At 34.5% G+C, this 20,175-nt stretch overlaps 1 protein-coding gene across 1 annotated transcript; it reads right to left on the reverse strand.

Annotated features, from left to right (window-relative positions):
- Positions 1-3,832: 3,832 nt before the first annotated feature.
- G2E3 (G2/M-phase specific E3 ubiquitin protein ligase) lies at positions 3,833-18,386 on the reverse strand. Its single transcript, XM_084207522.1, has 14 exons — positions 18,289-18,386; positions 16,279-16,380; positions 14,639-14,763; positions 13,403-13,568; positions 12,634-12,740; positions 11,413-11,529; positions 10,466-10,590; positions 10,227-10,359; positions 9,384-9,506; positions 7,902-8,212; positions 7,079-7,260; positions 6,763-6,935; positions 4,802-5,001; positions 3,833-4,203 (listed from the first exon to the last, which is right to left on the reverse strand). The coding sequence occupies exons 2-14, from the start codon at positions 16,375-16,377 to the stop codon at positions 3,959-3,961; spliced, it is 2,106 nt and encodes a 701-aa protein (XP_084063648.1). The 5' UTR covers positions 16,378-16,380; positions 18,289-18,386; the 3' UTR covers positions 3,833-3,958.
- Between the last annotated feature and the right edge of the window lie 1,789 nt (positions 18,387-20,175).

A 20,175-nucleotide genomic window follows, 5' to 3' on the forward strand; every position in this document is an offset into this window, starting at 1 on the left:
AGCAATCCCACCGCCCAAGAGCCGCCCTGCCCCAGCTCAGCTTTGGGTTCACCGGACAAACACGGCATATACGCCTTTGTGTAAATCTACTGGGACACAATTGAATCTACAGAAAATAGTGACAACACTTCTAGAGCTAAAATCCATAAATCAACAAAATAAAAACACAGAAGCTACATATTTGAGCTTTTATTGCACTTTGGACATATACATGGTATTTCCCACAATTACAAATTATTTCAACACTGATGCTACAAAACATCGCTTGAAGATGCAACCGCGTTTAGGCACTGGTCCTGCAGAGTTCAAGTTAGAGCTAAAAGAATTTACAAAATTACATTGTATTGCATAACATTCTAAATACCATAACTTTAAAAATAACATTGTTTATGTAATACAAAAATCAGAGGGTTAGAGCGTAGTTTTTTACAAACATTAACATTTTGAAAATTATTTTCTGTATACATATGATTTGACTCTTCAAAAGTTTTTGCATTTTAATTTTTCTTTTTTCCTATTAAACATTCCCTTAGGTAAGAAACAGAGAAGTTTGAGCTTTAAACATGCTTTACTATATAAAACAGATTCAAAATATACTTGAAAGGCATATTTTGTGGGCTTCTGTGTTGCAATTCTATTTAAATTAGATTTTTTGGATATTATTTTCAAAATGCATATGCAGAGTGTGAGCGTGAATTAATAACTAATACTCCCAAAATTCTCATGTTTTCAAATTCCAGGACATACCATCTTAATGAAAATAATCAAAGGTGCAGCACACAATGGTTTAGACTTTTAGTATGAACAAATTTTTTCTCCTTTGGACTGTATTTCGCTCTTCATTCAGTTAAAAAAACTAACAGCTTTTTCTGGTGAGCATCCTCTGAATGGGCAAAAAAACAAGTCACAAATTTCTTATTCCTTGGTTTTTCAAACACAGCTAAAATACTTGATGGTGGTCTTTTTATTCTATCTACATTGTTAAGGAGACCATACTAAACCCACTAATACTAATATATTACCGTTAAGTAGGAAATTATCACTCTAGAAAACAAAGAACTTATTTGATGTGCTAATTCCAGATGGAAACTAAGGGTTTGATGCAGAAACTGTGGAGTGAAGTTCTTTGGCCAAACACAAAAAGGACTGGAATAGTTCTTTCATGGTGCTGACAAATCTTATAAAAGACACAGCTTCTGTAAGAATATATTTAATACACAACTGATGCATACACAATTATTCTTCCTGCATTACAGAAATACTGAAAGTAGCCTCCCTAATTTCAAGGTGTGCCTAAGGCTATGTTTATGTAAAATGAAAACTACCCCATAATATTGCACTTCAGTGATCTGCTACAACAATAAAAATCCTAGGGTCCTTATAGCTATATAAATTGTTCTTACAATGTCAAGACACGGGAGACAATTCTGTGTTTGGAAGTTAGCTTATTCAATGGAATTCTAATGAACAGTTCAAATAAATTTATGACTGATCTATATAATAAATGCTGAAAATGAGGAAATTCCTTTCCATAGCAGCATTCAGAAATACAATCTGAATATATGAAATATTATATTGGAGTGTGTAGATAGAGTTGATCAAATCAACAGAAAAGTGAAAGACTATTTGTCCTGAAAGGGTACACGTCAGTATTAGACAATGGGAACAAAATCTGTGCAAGAAAAACCCTTTCAAGCAATATTACATACTGTGTTTTTACTGATTTTATGAATTCAGTGTTTGGATATAGCATTGTATAGCAGATCCTTTTAAAGTTGACATTTTTTACACCTGGCATATAGGTTAGTTCTGCCTTTATATAAAAGCCTTTCAACTACGAGTTCAAAAGTAATAAGCAATAAAAGGTGTGAACTCTATTTTTGTAATCTCAGGTATGTTTTAAAGCCTTATGTTCACATTGCTTTATTATTTCTTTCCCCATTGAAGGTTTTAAAATGCTGTTTATTTAGTTCCAGGTTCTGAACAATTTCTCTTGCCACTGCAGGTACCAAAAGTCCTCATCCTTTAATATTACTCACACTCTGCTTGCTACTTTTGTAAAATCTGTACTTCCCATATGGAAGAATAACATTACAGAACATATTTATCATTAGCTAGGCAAGAAAAACAAATACTGTACTCATTTTTAAAGTCATTTGCAGGAAAGTCATTATATTTGAAAAATACAAAGATACAACATGAATTCTTATTATGTAAACAAATTTGTGCCAAACCACTCTCCTTGTAATGGGAACAGACCTTGGAGAGACTAAGAATACAAAGAATTTATTGACAGAATAAGAGTCAAAAATTATGCAAAGATTAGAAACATAGAATATTATTGGAGAAGACATTGAGAAAATGCTTAGTATATAAACAAGTCAAATTACATTCTCCAAGACATGATATGTTTCTTTTAAAGGAGACTCGAATATACTTTTGGCCAACAAGCAAAAACCACTGCTAATCTTAATTTCTAATATTCTTAAATTTATAATAACAAGACTGATTAGATTGTTTTAGGCATTAGTAATGAGAAATATCTAATCTAACACTTGCAATGATTTCCTTAGACTTTCTATTAATTTTTCAGAAGTGCCTATCCATTTATAATTACTGTGGATGTACTTCCTTGCCAAAGAATTCAAATATAAAGCAATCCTGCTTATATTTTCAATTCAAACCAAGCTATATTAACAAAAAAAAAGTATATAATTACTTTGCAGTATTTTGAAGAATGTGCATACATACAGACACGCACAGATACATATGTATCTACATTACATGTAAAGCGCAGCTTATGTTAAGGATGTATAGCACAGGCACTCAAAACTACAGAGGGAAATAGTATAATTTCAAAACAGAGAGCAGCATACATTTTAAAAGAATGTATTTAAATGTCCTTTGAATGTCATAGTTTTAGCATTAGGAACATTAAAGTGTTGCTATATAGGAATTTCACTACTTATATTTTACAGCTGAATGGCCTGGCCATTTACACAAATTACTGCAGCACTGAAATATATTTTATACAGCACTCAGAATGTGCCTATGACTGAATTGGAAGAATTTAGAATAAAAGCTAGAAAAGTGTCAGGCACAGACAAGCTTGATGGTAGACTTGCATGGTCAAATGAAAATACTTAAATGGAGGACAAGTTTATATGTTCTAATGAGCCACAAACTTTTGCTCTTTTATACTTAACAACATTAAGTCTAACTCCTAAATTTCACTTTGAAAGACCAGTTATTGTTGCATGTTCAAGATTTCCTTCTGGTTTTTACTATTTTGGCTCTATGAGTAATTAAAAATTAATGCATGACAGTAGAACGCAGAAATGTGCAAATGTCAAGGATCTTGTTTAAAAACAGAGACAAGTTCAACCGAATTTTGTTCTTATGCTGTATTATTTTACCTGTTTTCTCCAGACCTTCAATGCACTAGCCACAATGACCATAAACTACACGTTTTTTAATTTTCCTGGGTTTTTATGAACCATAAGAACATAAATGAATCAATACAAAACAATTACTGAAAAAATATACACAGAACTGAAGAACTGCATCACAGTTTTATGCAAGACAACACTACAGCAATTATCTTCAAAATGTACTTGGTTTGTTTTTGATAAATAAGTTTCTTAAGTATTTGATACAATCCACATACTTACCTGTTATAGAGTGTGGTAACATTTCATACCTGTCTACAGCAAAAGCTGACATTTAAACTACTTCTGCAAGAGATGTAGGACTCTTAAAAGTCAACTTCAAAAGGAAAATTATTCAGGAGATAATTTTTTTTTTAAATTTGAAAATTGTTTTCCATCTCATAACATTACAACTTTTAGCATAATTTTAGAGGAAAGGTCAGAAAATACTAAAAGCATGTTGTCCAAAAATACAGTAGCGAGCTGAAAGAAGATGTTCCTGCAGAAAACGCAAGTTTCCAACGTTCAGTTTAATAGCAAAAATACTCCCTTTCAACTCTTAGTGTGTTTCTGATGGTGAGCTCCATTTTATTTTTGAACTGCTGATATGTCTTTGTTCTAGGAAGCTCTAAGCAATTAAGAAGTCTGTTTCCAATGGGATACATTATATGCAAAAATTTAATAGTAGGTTCAGGATCAAAACCAATGGATGGTATATAAGAGGAGCCTGTTACAAAGAGCAGAATATCCTCCAATGTTACTACAGAGTCACCACCTAAAAGAAAAGGATTAAGTTTTATTACTGATTGTCTATAAGCCATTACCCTGCATGTTAAGTGCTAAGAGGAAAAAAAAAACCCCATATGAAATCAAATCATTATGCTGAATAAATATGCAGTTATATGGCTACCTAAGAAAAGGTTTAGCAAGAAAATCCCACTTCAGTTAGTTCTGAAAAATTTAAAGTGAATACAAAAATCTCTCTAGAAAACAGTGATCTATTAAGACTTCAAACAATTTATCTAACAAAGGATTTTTCTGTATCACTTAGGTTGGGTGTTGGATTTTTATCTTTTAATTCACAGGAATCCTAGAGCCAATCTTTCAGATATTTACCACTCTAAAGGTCTGGGCAACAGTTTCAGAAATACTAATTAGTAAGAAAAAGAGGGAAGAAGGAACAATTAGAAACTGATAGTGACTACAAAACCCTGATTTATTTACATCACTGAAATCTAAAAATCAAATTCTGTATATATACCAGCAACTAAATAACCTGGTGAGGAAGGGGAGGATTTTTTCATTTAAAACAAACAAACAAACAAACAAACACACACACAAACACCACCAAGAAAAACCAACCCAAAACTTACTTTCCACATCTTGCAAATAGCCCATCCAAAAATCAGCACCTTCAACTTTGTTTACATCTGATGAGGAATAGATTGTAAAGAGATTGTAAACAGTTTTTGCTGAAAGTCTTTCGGGTCTGTGGCACAATATGCTAGAGAACACATCTGGGTGCATTCGCATTTTCTCCAGAACGCCAAGTGTTTTCAAACCCTGCCCAAAACTAGGAGAGGGGGATAAAAAAAAAAAAAGAGTGACCATGCATCAGAACTCTGCGTTTTATAAAGCTGCAAGATGGAATATAATAAATCTTCCCCATCTCCAGACTCTAAGTCTTGTCAAGAAGGTTACACAGTACTCCCATTTTATCTTAGGAAATGCATTTAACTCTCACTTTAACAATCTAAATGTTTCTGTAGAGCTTTTTTGGGAGATGAAAGAAATACCAGTGATATGTAGAAATTAACCTTATTTCCTGGTACTTGACTGTATGTACAAGTTTAACTTTAGTAAGAAAACACAGCAATTCTCTTACAAATAGCTCTTTGGAAAACAGCCTAAATTCATTTTGTCCATAGACAAAATGAGTTGTCTTATAAGATAGCCTTTGCTTGGCTTTTGCAAGTTTGCATGTGCTTATATGCTGTTATTTCTGCCTGTGACAAACGCAGAGAGCAGCGTCCTGGGCTGTACTAGGAACTGTGTGGCCAGCAGCTCAAGGGAGGTGATCTTTCTCCTCTGCTTAGCAGCAGTAAGGCCACACTTTAAGTGCTGTGTCCAGTGCCAGGTTCTGGCAAAGGGTGACTAGGATGATTAAGGGACTACAGCATAACCCTTTGAGGAGAGGCTCAGAGAACTGGGACTCTTCAGCCTAGAGAAGAGAAAGTTCAGGTGGAATCTCAACATGGAGAAATATCTGAAGAGAATATGCAAGGAGGTCAGAGACAGGCTCTTTTTTTTCAGTGGTGCCCAGTGGCATAGAACATTTAACACCTAAAGTAACCACTTCTCTAGTTACTCTCAGTCTTTTATAGTGACAAATAATTTCTTGTTCTACTCACTTATGCCCATCTTAAGCCCATCTCTCAAATGCTCAAAACACCACTACCTCATGGTGTTTAAATGCTAAAGTTTTTAAGTTAACTTAAGGTTTAAGTGTTTGAATTAGTGCATTTCTTTAAATGCACTAATTATTATGTTTTACTTTTTGACTCACTAATTTTAAAATATGATATAGATTGTTCAAACATGCCAGAGGGCCTTGAACTGAAGGACTAAATTCTTCTGACCTTCATTTAAAAAAATCCTCACATTAAGAATCAGTTTTCATAGCTCTTTCAGAGAGAGTAATCAAATTGTCAGAGGTAATACTATATATGAAATTTAAATCAGGCTATGCTTGTTGGAAAAATTAGCATCCAATAAATTTTTACTGAGCAGATGAAGAATGTGAATTGGAAGGCCAGAGGCCAATCAAAGAACAGTGAAGAGCTGCAACTTTTCCAGCTAATGAGGTCATCACTACCTCACGGAAGCATCAACACAATGCTTATGTTCTAAGCAGGCCAACTTACACTTGTTGACCATATTGCACTCCTAATAGCACACACAAGCTCCCTAATTAGAACTCTGGAAAACTCATTTGAATTCTAAACATATGTTAAACATTTCTTACACATAAAGATTCTCAATTTGAGCAATTCTGAATTAGAACTGAACATAAGCTAGAGAAATTTTACAGTGCAAAGGTCTTTGTGATGTTGTAGTTAAAAAACTGTGAATCTGCCTTCTTCATAAGGTTGAAAAGGGAATGTAATGTGACCAAGGAGAAGTCAGGGCAGATATGTAGAGAAATAAGTTTATCGGTTCAACTACTTAGCTAACAGTTGCTACATAATCAACTGAAAATTACTGTACACTTCAGTAGTTTAAATGGAGAATAAGCAGGAATACCAAGAAGTTGGAAAACTCAAGCAAAACAAACCTTTCTAGGGGTAAAGTAATTCTCTTGATTACATGGTAGATCAGTAGGTCATTCACCAGCATGTTCTTATCACACAAAGCTGTTACAGGTCTTAAACAGCCAGCAGCACTGAGGAATTCACAGCAGTCCTGTAGTGTAGACTGTAGGCTGGACAGACTATTTGCATATTTTATCTGCATAAAAAGATAAGTTAGGCACTTGTTTACTACATGTGCGTAAACCTTTTAATTTCAACAGAATTTATATTCAGTAAGTCCTTCTTTATCTCCAAATATAGTCTTGAGCAAGAAATAAAATGATGCTTTTTGTATATTACCATTTTTATTGTTTGTGCTACATCAACATCAGCAACATCTTCCAAAACTGGCTTCACATTCTCTGGACCATAGACAAGACATTTGAACAGTGTTTTGGAAAAGAAACCAGGAGGTGGACCACCATGAACCAGAGAAACGGCAATCATTTTACCAGCTTCAAAATAAAGATCTTCTTTTAGAGCTGCAAATAAAAAAGTATGTTTATTTAGATGCATAGAAATTATTTCTGATCCTCATTTTTTTAATAGAAAATGTAATAGTGCTGTTTTTCTTAATGACTTTTGCTATCTTCTGACAGTTCAAACAATAAGACCACATTTTTACATAGGAGCACCATATTCTTTTACACCAGCTCTTCAGCCACTATCAAGGTTTGGGAGATGGAACTTGCTCTTCCACTTTACACCCAACGTGTATTTAATTCTGAAGTGTAAGAACTCAAAGAAGCTAACTTGGGGTCTTTTGGAAGCACACTATGAGAAATAATGCTCTAGAAATTTGAGAAAAGGAAAATAATTAGCAGAGAAAATGAGTTAGGAAGAAATTAAATTAAAGAAAACAAATACACTAACTAAAAAAGTTCCAAGTTTAGTTATATGCTGTTTTTCCATGGTTGTCATCAACTTTTCCAACCAACCCAAGTTTTTTAAATTACAAATCCACACACCATCCCTCTTTAGAATTGAAAAAATAAAAAAATCCATCCCTGATTTTTGTCCTTCAGGACTATACTGGTGAACTGACACTCATACTGGCTGAAGATTAAAAAATATTTTAAGTTATACACTTCTCAATTTGTTTTTGAACAAAGCAACTAATTACCTTGAAAATCAAGGGTCAAGTTCTTTCCAAAAGAGCCCTCAAACAATGATGAATTCTGAAGATGAAGCATTAATACTTGGAAGAAATGGTGTTTCGATGCAGCAGAAGTATTTGTCTTTGATCTGTTTTTGCAGTTTGAGAAATTTACTTCAATAGTGTTTGTAGGACTGAAGATGCGCTGTCTAAATCCTTTTAAAGCACTACTCCAAATATTTTCTGCATTGATGTTAAGCCTTGTTGTTTTTGTTTTAACTTGTACCTTTAACTCCTTCAGTATATTACAAACTTCCTTTCTTTGCTGTCTTAAATACCTACAAGAAAATTGCATGTATTTTCAGATGAAATCTATGATTCATAATTAACAATAGTTACACAAAAAACATTTAAATATTCTATTAAGAAGAACACTTCTTTAAACACTGGCACATTCGGGTATTGCCTGAATTATATCAGTAAAACATTTAGTATATATTTTAAAAATTTAAGAAATTTTAACACTACAGTGGCAAGTTTTAGAATACATCTAAGAACTGAAAAAAGGAGGTAGAAATAATTACCCTGGCATAAATCAAATACTGATCTTCTTAATTCAGTGACTCCAACACCATACCAAACAATTATCACACAAGTTGACATTTAAACAGCGTGAAACAAGTAAGAAATTGAAGTTTATAACTTTGCCTTGCAGATGTTTTGCAACCAAATTAGAACAACCGTTATCACCACAGTAAAAAAATATATTTGAGTAGGAAGAAAATTCTTATTTAAAAAAACAAGATGTTTTCTTTACTAGCTTCCAACCAAAACTATCTCAAATACCGTATTTACTAGGAATACCTTATTCCCTCATCAGAATTTTTAGCACATAAGGTAGAATCCATAAATTAACCACTCACAAGAAGATAATGAATCTTATGTCCTCAAACTGAATATTCTATATTAAAACATGTTGTTTTAGCACTGACTTTAGTACAGTCACGCACTATTCATATGGTACAAATACAAAAACATTAAAGATTTAGGACCTGTCTAATTAGAAGAAAGCAATTAGGATTCTTTTAATTCCTTATTTTCTAAAGAATGTTTAGCCATGCATCAATAAGGACAAATACGCATTTCTGGGTTTTGATCCCCTTACCACCTAATCTAAAAACTCTCAGTAGGTTTCATTCTTTTCCCCTCACACCCCTCTAGCATGTATGAACAGCAGAAGCCTTTCTCAAGCTTATGACTTCTGATTTTAAGCGTATACTCATCTCATTTTTGCAGTGATTATGTATGTATACACACACACACAAATTTATATGCATACTGTATAGATTCACAAAGAGAAATATATATGGATACTGTATATACACAAATATATATGGATACTGTATATACACAAACATACACAAAGACCCTCCCCCTTGCACAGTTTGTAGGAAATAGAGTAAAAAGCCATGTGCTAGATTACTCTTCAAAATAAGAAAAATAAAATACTTGTGCCTCAGGGACCAGTTCTGGTTTGACATCACTGGAGATGGGGACACTGTCACTCTGTTGGATGCTGGCTGTTCTAGGTGTGAGCAAGGTGACAAGTTCTGGCACATTATCTTTGGTGATCTAAAAGCCAAAACAGTATTTTAAGAAGATACAACTGAAGAAAGCATGAACACTTCCTATTTCAAGGTAGCAGTATAGTTTCCCCCTAAATCAGTACTGAATCTCATTTGTATCTCCATTTTCATGAAGTCCACCAGTGCCCGAATTACAATTTTGAAAACAACGATTCTTTATTTTAACGATTCTTCTTATTTTATTACATTGTAGTTTTAGGATGTGTTTTTAGTTGCATCTCATTCATCAAATGAGAGTCCTGACAGTAAGTAAGAACTAAGATACAGTAAGTAAAAACTAAAAATATTAGTTTTTACAAACTTGAAAAGTTTTTATTACAGCAGAGGAAAACATACTTATGAACAACTATCTTTAAGTCAGACTTCTAGAACACTATTAAAATGGAAAAAATACCAATAAGCAAACTTAAAGCTTTGCCATTTGTACATTCTTAAGTTACCACTAAATTGTTAAAATTCCTTTAACAAGGATCTATCTTTACCAAACTAAAAAATTGTTTACATGCCACCAAATCCAACTAACTATAGCAAATTTCCAGAGTTCACGGCTTACTCAGAAAACATCAATCACTAAATTTTATTCCAATTTTACTTGATTTGCAATTTAATATAAGTTCCTCCTATGGAATAAACCATCATTTCCTCACGTTTAAGCATTTTCTTATGGCAATGATCAATTTCTGCGAGAAAACAGAAAATTACACACTGGAGTAGAAAACTGCGTGGAGATCCAGATGACTGCCGAGGGGACTTTGGAGGTGGCTCTTCCAGCAAACAAGGTGTTCCATTTGTCTTTTCAGAGGCAGCCAAAGCACGCTTTTTCCGTTTGCTATACTTCCCTGTATGATTACATTATATTCATTTAATGAATTTTCTAGTTGCAAAGTCAGTTTATATAACCTGAAGTTATCATTTACAAAATCACTGTCACATCCATAACTTCACCTGATTTTGCAAAGATACTTCTGCATTCCATGCACTCCCAGTTTTGCTCCCATGACTTCATAGATGAACAGGCCAAATGAGTCCCACGAGAACCGCAGTACTGGCAACGCTTAATTTCCCATTTACTAAAATGAAAAACTTTGGTATTTAGAATTAGACAGAAGAATGAGGCCAGTTAAAACAAAGATTAATCTATAGAAAGTGCAATCCTGACACTAAACCAACAAAGCATAATTTTATCAGTCTGGTAGAACTAATTCTAATCAAGGAGACTTCCTTCACACAAGATCTACTCATAACTGGCTGCAACAAGAGAAAAAAGCTACTCATGTTCCAGCACCTTGTACTGAATGAGACTATTAGTCCTCCCCTGTCTTGAAGTCAACAGATTTCAGGCACTATTTTCTTCTCATCCGGCTAGTCAGCAAACTCTTCTGTGTTTTATGGGTATCCACCAGTCAGCTTTTCCAAATAGTAATCCTTTTAAAGAAGAGCTCTCTAGGGAAACATTCAAACTACTAACCTAAGTCTACTACTTTAACAATAACTTCTTGTAAAGGCTGTAAGTATTTTAAACTTAATAAATTGCTGAATTAACTCAATGATACATACACAACATTAATTCAAGTGCATGCTGTGTTGATGCACAAATTCTACTTCGGCCTGTATAAAATGAGGACAAGGTAATGGATAATCCCTTACACTTGGTTTTTATGGCTTTTATAACCAGATAAAGTTAGAGAAATTTAGTACTGAAATATGATTATATTGAGTAAAACAAACACACTATCTAGACAGTGTGTTGGCTTGACATTAAAATGTGATGCCGAAAAATACCAAAACATTTATGTGAACAAAAAATATTAATAACAACAATGGAAAATATGTCAAAAAATTGTCAAAAATTATTCTATCCCAAGTTATAATTTTCTGCTAAAGTATCATACCTATCAGGCTCATTATAGTCTCTTCCTTTCTTGCAGAGACACCTTTTAACATCACAGTGTTGATAACAATGCAGTAAATCTTGATATGCATTTTCTTCAAGCTCCCAAGATGCATCCCTGTAAACAAGGCAGAAGATTGGATATCAGAACTCTATTTCTCATTGTTTCAATGGGTTACTCTGTATTTTGAAAAAGATATATGCAATAAACATATGAATATATTTCAATCATGGCATGTTCTAGGTGACAGACGGGGGGGTTTCTACATAACTGAAAGGGGGAAGGGAGGAAGAAAAGTCTAGTAACTAAAATAATATAATAAACTAAAATAATACTATAAAACGCATAGACCGACTTTTTCTTGCATAAAGTTACTTTGATTTCAAGTATTAATTTTTCATATGACTTCAGTGACAGAGCACTGTTTGCTCTGTCTCCATCCCTTTTTTCCCTCACAGAAAACAAGGATATTTGTTTAGGCAGCCTACATGAGTTACCACTGAAACTGGTTTCATGAATGGCTAACTCAGAATGTTCCAGGTCAGTACAGTGAAGTTCACAAATATTTTGACTCTTTCTCCTCTCCAGAATCTTAAGCTTTTGTCTCAAGATGGAATTGATAGTGCTCTCTGAAGAGACTAATAGTTATCAAGGAATAATACTTCTAACAAAGAAGCATCATTCTGATCTCTTTCTGTTGTATTTTGAGCCTCCTCAGGCGATAGAAACAGGAAAAACAGCTTGGAATTCTGGAAACAGCGATTATACTAACATAACCTTTGCAATCCCTTGGCAGAAGATGGGAGCTGTATGGCTAAGTAATCAGCCAATTACAATTCTGTCTTGACAGAAATTCAGATAATTAAACTTGGACACAGAAGATAATGCTTCTTAGCAATCTCTACATTAAGGAAAAATTATTGTATTTAAGAAGTGCTTTCATCTTCTAACTGGGTTTAGAATTTAAGCGGAATCATAGCATTGAAAGTGACTTTTCAGAGCTTTTTGTTTCGTGTTTGATATAACTAGTTTCACCTTTGCCTATTTTTATGTATATCTAAAAGGAAGCAGGCTACTCCTTACCAAACTGAACAATTATACAACTGAAGGTAGAACCAACATTTCACATATTAATAGCTGAAGTTCTGTAGAATAAAATAAATGTTTATAACAGCCTATCAAAGTTTTCATGCAAGAATAATCATTAACAAAATTACTTACCTTTCTGGAATGTGTATGCCCATTCTCAACATTTCTTTTTGAAATTTGTCCTTGTTATTACATACTGTGCACCTAAAGAAAAATATCCCAGCACTCAAAGCTTGATACTGTGCCAAGAAAAAAAAAACACAACAAAGAAACCAGACCAATTATTGAATTACTACCATCCTTAAGATGACAATAAATTACGTCTTAATATTCAGATGCATTACATTCACGGATACCGTCCTGACATGGGTATTAAAGCTGGTATCAATCATGGTGTGACTTGGCATTAAAGCAAATGGCAAGGATTTTCTCTTCCTTTAAGGAAAGAGCTCATATGCCAGAATAAGATTCATAAATGAAAGCACCATTCTTTTCAGTCAACCTCTCCAGATCTAGTGTAAGTTTACAAAAAGAATGTTGTAATTTTTTCCAGTCTTGGACTTAGCCAAAGAGAACTGATAAATTACATTTTTAGCACTCAGATTCTGCACATAATGACTTGCAAGAAACTTGTTGAACTTCAGTTCATAAAAGTAGCAAAGGCATGAAGTATGTATCATACATGCAGAAACACGGAGGGGCCACAGGGGGAGAGAAATCAATAGCATTAAAACCTCAAAATAATTTTGTGTCCATTACACAATTTTACCACTGTTCTTCAAACCTGGTATACTTCACACCTACTACCTACACACTTACCAGTAAGCAATTGTTCCATTATTTTAAAAGAGAAATGTGATCTCCATGGATGCAAAAAAATGAAAGGGAGAACCTGTGTTACCTGCAAGCATTCTCGATGAAACCAAGCATTTTTACAGCAAGGACTTTTCAATACAGTGTACACTGGAAGATGTTCAACCAAATCCAGGCATATTGTGCACTGTGAAGCTCCTCTAGGTTCTTTATCCATAAACACTTGGACTGGTCTATGTTCCCAACAGTAAGATCTAAAAAGAGTAATTTATGGTTCCGTTAACAAAACAACATTTTAAGAACCTTCTTCATAAAATTTGAAGACAGCAAAATTAATTCACTAATCCATTTTTCATGAGTAAGTGCGATGCAACAAGCTAAAAATGCAGACATACTGGTTTTGGCTAGGCTAGAGTTAAATTTCTTAATAGTAGCTTGTATGGTGATATTTTGGCTTTGAGAGGAAATCAGTGTTGATAACACAGTGATGTTTTAGCTATTGCCCAGCAGATCTTGAACAGAGTCCAGACCTTTTCTGTTTCTCACTCCTCCTCACCAGTGAGCAGGCTAGGGACGCACAAAGAACTGGGAGGCGAGACAGCTGGGATGGCTAATCCCTACTGACCTAAGAGATATTCCATACCATCACATCCAGGAAATGCAGCTCTAGAACAAACTTTTCTGAAAATGCCTTATCTTTACACATACTTGAGGTAATGCAAGTTGTTTTGTATTAAGTGCCTGCCAGAGTTCAATCCATCCACCCTACAAACTCAGCTCACAAGGATAATGCACTCAAAGAGTATTTTGACTACTGCCAACATGCTGGACAGATGACAGCAAAAGAAAACACTTTTTTTGATATTTGATATTAAGACCACTTTCCCTGCAGTCCATCTCTAATAAACTTGGAAACACAACAAAATGGCAGACACTGTGTTTTGACTGTTGACACAGGTAGCCAAAGCTCTGCCATTTCAACAAAGGCACAGGAGACAGACAAACAAAAAACCAAAACGACCGTTATGCAGTTTATTTCAGAATTCAGAATTTACTGCTCAGTTTTATAAACAATTTTACTACTTGTTTAAGCATAAAGTCATGTATTTAAAAGTGTTGAGAATTGAGTTTATAAACATTAGGTACACAATGTAACTGTTCGACTTTGATGTCTACCACAAATCGGGTATTTGACTCCTAGATAATCTGATATCATTTGCAACTATCAGCCTATCCAATAACAAGCCATGAAAGAAATCCAAGCCACCTTCTGTAAAAATACAATAAAATGAAAATGGAAAAATAACAAAGCCCCAAAACTCACCTGAAGTCTTCCATAAACTGGAAAATGCATTCCTTTTGTAACCCACAAGGAAAATGGTAACTTCGTTTGCATTTAGGAGCTACACATCCAATTGAAGCTCCCTTTTTCTTACAGATATTACATTTCTAGAAATAATTTGTTTTGGAAACAGAATATTAACATTTTAAATACATGTAAAATTATAGGAATTAAACCAATAGAAAAGTTACAAAAAAGTGTTAGAAAGAATAGTAGCTAATAGATTAAAACTGTGACAAGACTAATATGGTTTAGCTCTGCTACAAAGAATAAACTAAGCAGTTATTTCCCAGACTTAATGTATTGGTTTATATTGTCTTGTGACATGTAAGATAACATACAAGTTATTTTACCACTACCTATAGTTTTATAGTTTATATTATTATATAATAGGCATACACATATATATACTTGTGTATAGGCATCTGTAAATTATTTACTCTCAGCTTCAAGCTCAGCACAATGTCGTGAGGTATTATGGAAGTTTAATTCACTCTTATTTTCTGGAACTTACTCCAAGGAATAACAATAGCTGCAAACTCTAGAGGCCCAGGGTAGCTGACTTCAGTTGTGGGGTGAATTATTACAGAGCATGCAGGCCACACTGATCTCAGAAACATTCACTAGGCCTCAGCCTGAACCAACTGCACTAGACTAAGCCTCTCGAGGCTCATGAGAAACACTGTTTGTTCCCAGGAATTAAGAGGTATCTAATGAGATCCTATTCTATAACAAACAGCCTTGGAAACTTTTTTCTTGCCTGAATAACAGCCCAAGTGGAATAGTATTTTTGTTACTGAAGCTTCAGAGAAAAGTTACCAACTCAAATTGCAGCCAGGATGGAAAATTACTGTCACCAAAGCCCTCTTGTGACCCTATGGTCCAAAGTGAGACCCTTGGAGCTCGATTCCCAGAAGACATGGGGCTAATGTGCATGTCTCAAACACTGATAACCACATGGCTCTGGAGCCAACCAGGGACTGCTGGCAGTAACACACAAGAACTGTGGGTGATAACCAAGGACACACTGTGAGAAAGAAGATTTGACTGGAGCAGAGGGCCCAGCAGAGATTCACTTTGCTGTGAGAAAGAACCACAACACAGCACAGTGCAAGCACAGGAATGTGTAGCAGAAGTGGGCATGGACTACAGGGTAGGATTTAGACTCCCAAAGCCCTCCAGCCTATTTCCAGAAAGGCCTGAAAGAACAGACTGCTCATGATAACTAATTTACATAGAGGGCAAGAAATCTACCTTTGAGGTGGAGAAACCTATCCCCAAAAAGGTACCCCCCCACAAAGCCCAGGCCAAGTCTGAAAATGACTAATAAAACTTTCTGACCTCTAGTGGACCCTCTGACTTTTGTCACTCCTTTTGCCCAATAAGCAAAATCTTAGGTGCTTCCTTCTCCTTAAGGGTGGATCATTACAATTTCTGCAGGGCTTCTTTTCCTTGTGGCTTCCACAAATCCAATATACTTGTTACTTAAATGTAAAATTCGGGTGCTTGAATGGGCTCAGCACATTGTCCATTGGAGGAAGAAAACAAACCCCACAGGAAGTACTAAGAGCACTTAAAAGTTACTTTTTTCCCCTTGTAAATACTAAAGACATCATTCTTACCAGTTTTGCAGCTCTTTTTACTTCTTTTCTAATATCTGTGATCAAAAATCCATCTACACCTTCATCTTCTTCACCCCTCTGCCAAATGCCACTTGACATCAACTACAAAAACAAATTATTTCAAAACATCCACCTAAAGATTTAAAATGACATACACTGTGCTTGTCAAGTAAGAGAGAAGTTTAGTCTAAAAAAGCTCATATTGAACATTTTAATGATTAAAAATCTGATATAAAACACATTTTTGTCTGACATGACAATAACCAGTAAAATAAAAATAAGTATTTTATAACATCAGAGTATTGTATAATACTGTAGGGCCCAAGATAGTGTATTTTGCCATCCTTTTTGAAGTATACAGACTATTCAGATAATTGTCAAACAATTACTTTCAGCATATAAATCTTCAGAGGAAGTAAAATTAAATTAGCTGAGTTAATATGAATGACAATTGTGCTGTGAGGGTAATGAAGCACAGTAGGAAGTAACTGTACTGAAGTGTCACCTAAGAGGAAAAGTAATTCACTTTAGAGATTTAAATAAACACAGAATCAAGTAACTAGGCAAATCAGAAGAGCCTGATGATAATTTAAAGTTAGGCAGCTACATTACAATCTTCGAATAACTGAAGAGTTTCACAACTTGATGCCGTTTATATTCTTTACAGTCTCATTTTATAATTTCAACGTAGTACCATTTAAACTAGTTTTATCAATATTGTACTCAAATAAATCTAAGATTACATACTCAAACCAATTAAATATATTTTTCCAACTGTGAGACATTTGGCAAAGAATAATTAAACTGTCACTAATGTGCCTCCTTGTAGAACTCTTTTCTTACATAACATACACTGTATTTAAGTAAAATCACAGGGTTTTGCTCATTTTTAAAAGAAGTAGACAAAAAAAAATGTTAAAGATACGGCAATGAGCTTCCTGCAGCTAAAATACCTTTTAAGTCCTAAAGCTCAATATTGCATGCATGCCTTTTCCTACCTGCTCATCAGGATAGGATTTTTTCTTATCATTTGATATGGCCTTATATAGGAGACAAAATTACCATTAACATGGTATAATGGCCTCTATCTCCTTACAGCTGCTTAAAATTTATTTAAAAGTAAATTTCTCTGTCTTTATGTAATTTCAGAAAATCTCCTCTCTCCTTAGTTTTTAAATGATTCAGTATCCAAACTATTAAGCCATCTACAATCAACACTCTTTAAAGAACTTGTTGAGAAAACATACACCCTACATTACTTCTGACACTTGACACCCATTTTAAAATTGAGAACAATTCTAATTATATTTATTAACAAGCAAAAGTCTTATTTTTTTTGTAAAATAGTAATGTTATTCTAAAGACCTGCAAAAATTTGGAGTTTGAGAACAAGTTTAAGTACACCTTTAGGAATATGGATCTTGGAAAATGTCAAGGTTGATAACAAAAGCTGCAGGTTATATCCACAGCTTTGTTTAAATTGTACGCTTCTAATAATTAGTGAAACTATACTAATATGATCAACAGAGTACATATAACTTAACTGAAAATCAGGATTTCAGTGTTACAATGGTCTGTGTAATGTCAGAGAATAGCTCACAGCCAGCAATAAATATTGAGAAATGAAAAAAAAGCCTTTTCCATACTTTTCACACTGGGTGGAATTTTCACATTTCATATTTTGAAACTACATTTTTCTTATAGGAGGCAATATGCAAATGCAAACTGTTCCTTTTGTCTTTTTACTATGATAGGTTAGGAGAATTAATGAATTCCTTTAAATGGACCATGAACAGAATTTAGCTCTGAATAAAGGCTTATTGGGATTTTCTTATTTCATCTGCTCCTCCTGACAAGTACAAGCTTTCAAGGCTATGAGTTAAAGCTCACATTTCAAGCTTTGCAACAACAAAATCATTACAAAAACGTGACAGGTTATTAGTATTAAATACTTGTTGCACTTTTTTTCCGATAAAACAGCAAACTCCAAGATCAATACCATACACTTACCAAACAGTAATAATGAACAGTGAGATTGTATTCCACATAGGTCCTTTTTTCTCCATACTTTTCAGGGCAGTCATCCGTCCGTCCACAGAGAACACAGACTAAAATACACAATCATGTTTATAAGCACAGTGAGTGTACTGGAATTGCTATGGATCAGCTACAGAGCAGTAGCTTTCAGCTCTTTCAATCACATGCATCTTCAAGTAGATTACTGGATAAAGGACAGTAGATATCTCTTTCCTTATTGCTGAATTTTAGAATAGGTACAGAAGAATGTACTATTTTTTCCTCCTTTAGTTACTAGAAAGAAAATACTTCACCAGCCTGCTGATTCAGGAGTGGTCTATCAGACAAGCAAAATTCCCAAGCAGACTGTGCTCCCAATTGAAATATTCTTCCCCAAACACCCAAAGAGAATTATCAAATGGCCAACATTGTCCAGGTGCATGTGCAACGTCATCTAGTTGCTACCACAGCTTTTAAAAACATTTAATAATTTGAGACAACACTGCATTTAATTAAAACCTTGAGGATTTGCCACTTACCAAAGTTTCTAGCCCACTATCATAGTTCCATGGACTTTTAACAGCTTCCCTTTAATTCCCAGTAGATGTATAAAATACATTTACAATATTCTAAGGTTCTCAACAGTCACAGTAGTAACAATTGGGTGACTGCTTCAGCCTAAGAAAGTGCTGAATGGTACATCTCAAACACAGCTCTGTGTGATTTGGCTGCTAAATTCACAAGGTTATTTTTAAAACATCTGTAGAAAATACTATTTTAAAATAGTCTAACTACAGCAAACAAAAAGAAACCTAAAGAAGTTTTAAGTGTGTTAGAACCACCTGAGACAAGTGGTGGCTCTAATACAACATGATGGTTAGGGTTGGAAGTGACCTCTGGAGATGATCTGCAGAGGTCCAACCCCCTGCAAGGCAGGGCCACCTAGAGCAGGTGACACAGGACCTTGTGCAGGTGGGTTTTGGCTGTCTCCAGAGAAGGAGTCCATGACCTCTCTGGGCAGCTGTTCCAGTGCTCTGCCACCCTCAAAGTAAAGAAGCTCTTCCACATGTTGAGGGGGAAGCTCTTGCATTTTAGTTCATGACCATTGCCCCTCATCCTGCCACTGGGCACTGCTGAAGAGTCTGGCACCACCCTCTTGGCACCTGTCTCTGAGATATTTATACGTATTAATGAGATTCCCTCTCAGACTTATCTTTTCCAGACTAAACAGGTCCAGCTCCTACAATTTCTCCTCAGAAGAGATGCTCCAGACCCCAAATCATCTCTATGGCCTCTGCTGAACACTCTCAGGAACTCCTTGTCTTTCTTGTACTGAAGAGCCTCAACCAGGACACAGTCATTTGATTATTGGAAACTCCCTCTTTGAGCACGAATAAAACAAGTCATGACTAGCATTACAGATGCAGATTAAGTATTTCTGAAATTATTTGATAAAAACTTTACTCACTTTTTGTGCTTTGAACATCAAAATTATCCATTTTACTCATCCTGAGTTCTTCTGGCTGTCATGCAAAAGAAACAAAGTATTAAATACATCCAGTGCATTATGAACATTATACGCCTCTTTTATGTTTATTTAAAACTGCAAAAAAAAGCGGATAAACTCCATAAACTAAAAGTGGGATTATGATAAAAGAATATCATATTTCAATTGTTATTGTGGGAGACAGGGGTTCAGAAAACAGGATGCAATTGTCCAGAAAAAAAAAATCGTAGACCATGAGAGATATAGCAACTTTTACCTATTTCCCCAAACAAACAAACAATACATTGTATTTTCAGAAGAGAATATAAAGTCCAATGCAACGGCTAGTTATCTACAAACTTATTTGTACAGAAGAGTTCATACTTATTTTAAGC

The sequence above is a fragment of the Fringilla coelebs genome, assembly GCF_963513975.1.
Source record: "Fringilla coelebs genome assembly, chromosome: 6".
Lineage (NCBI taxonomy): Eukaryota > Metazoa > Chordata > Aves > Passeriformes > Fringillidae > Fringilla > Fringilla coelebs.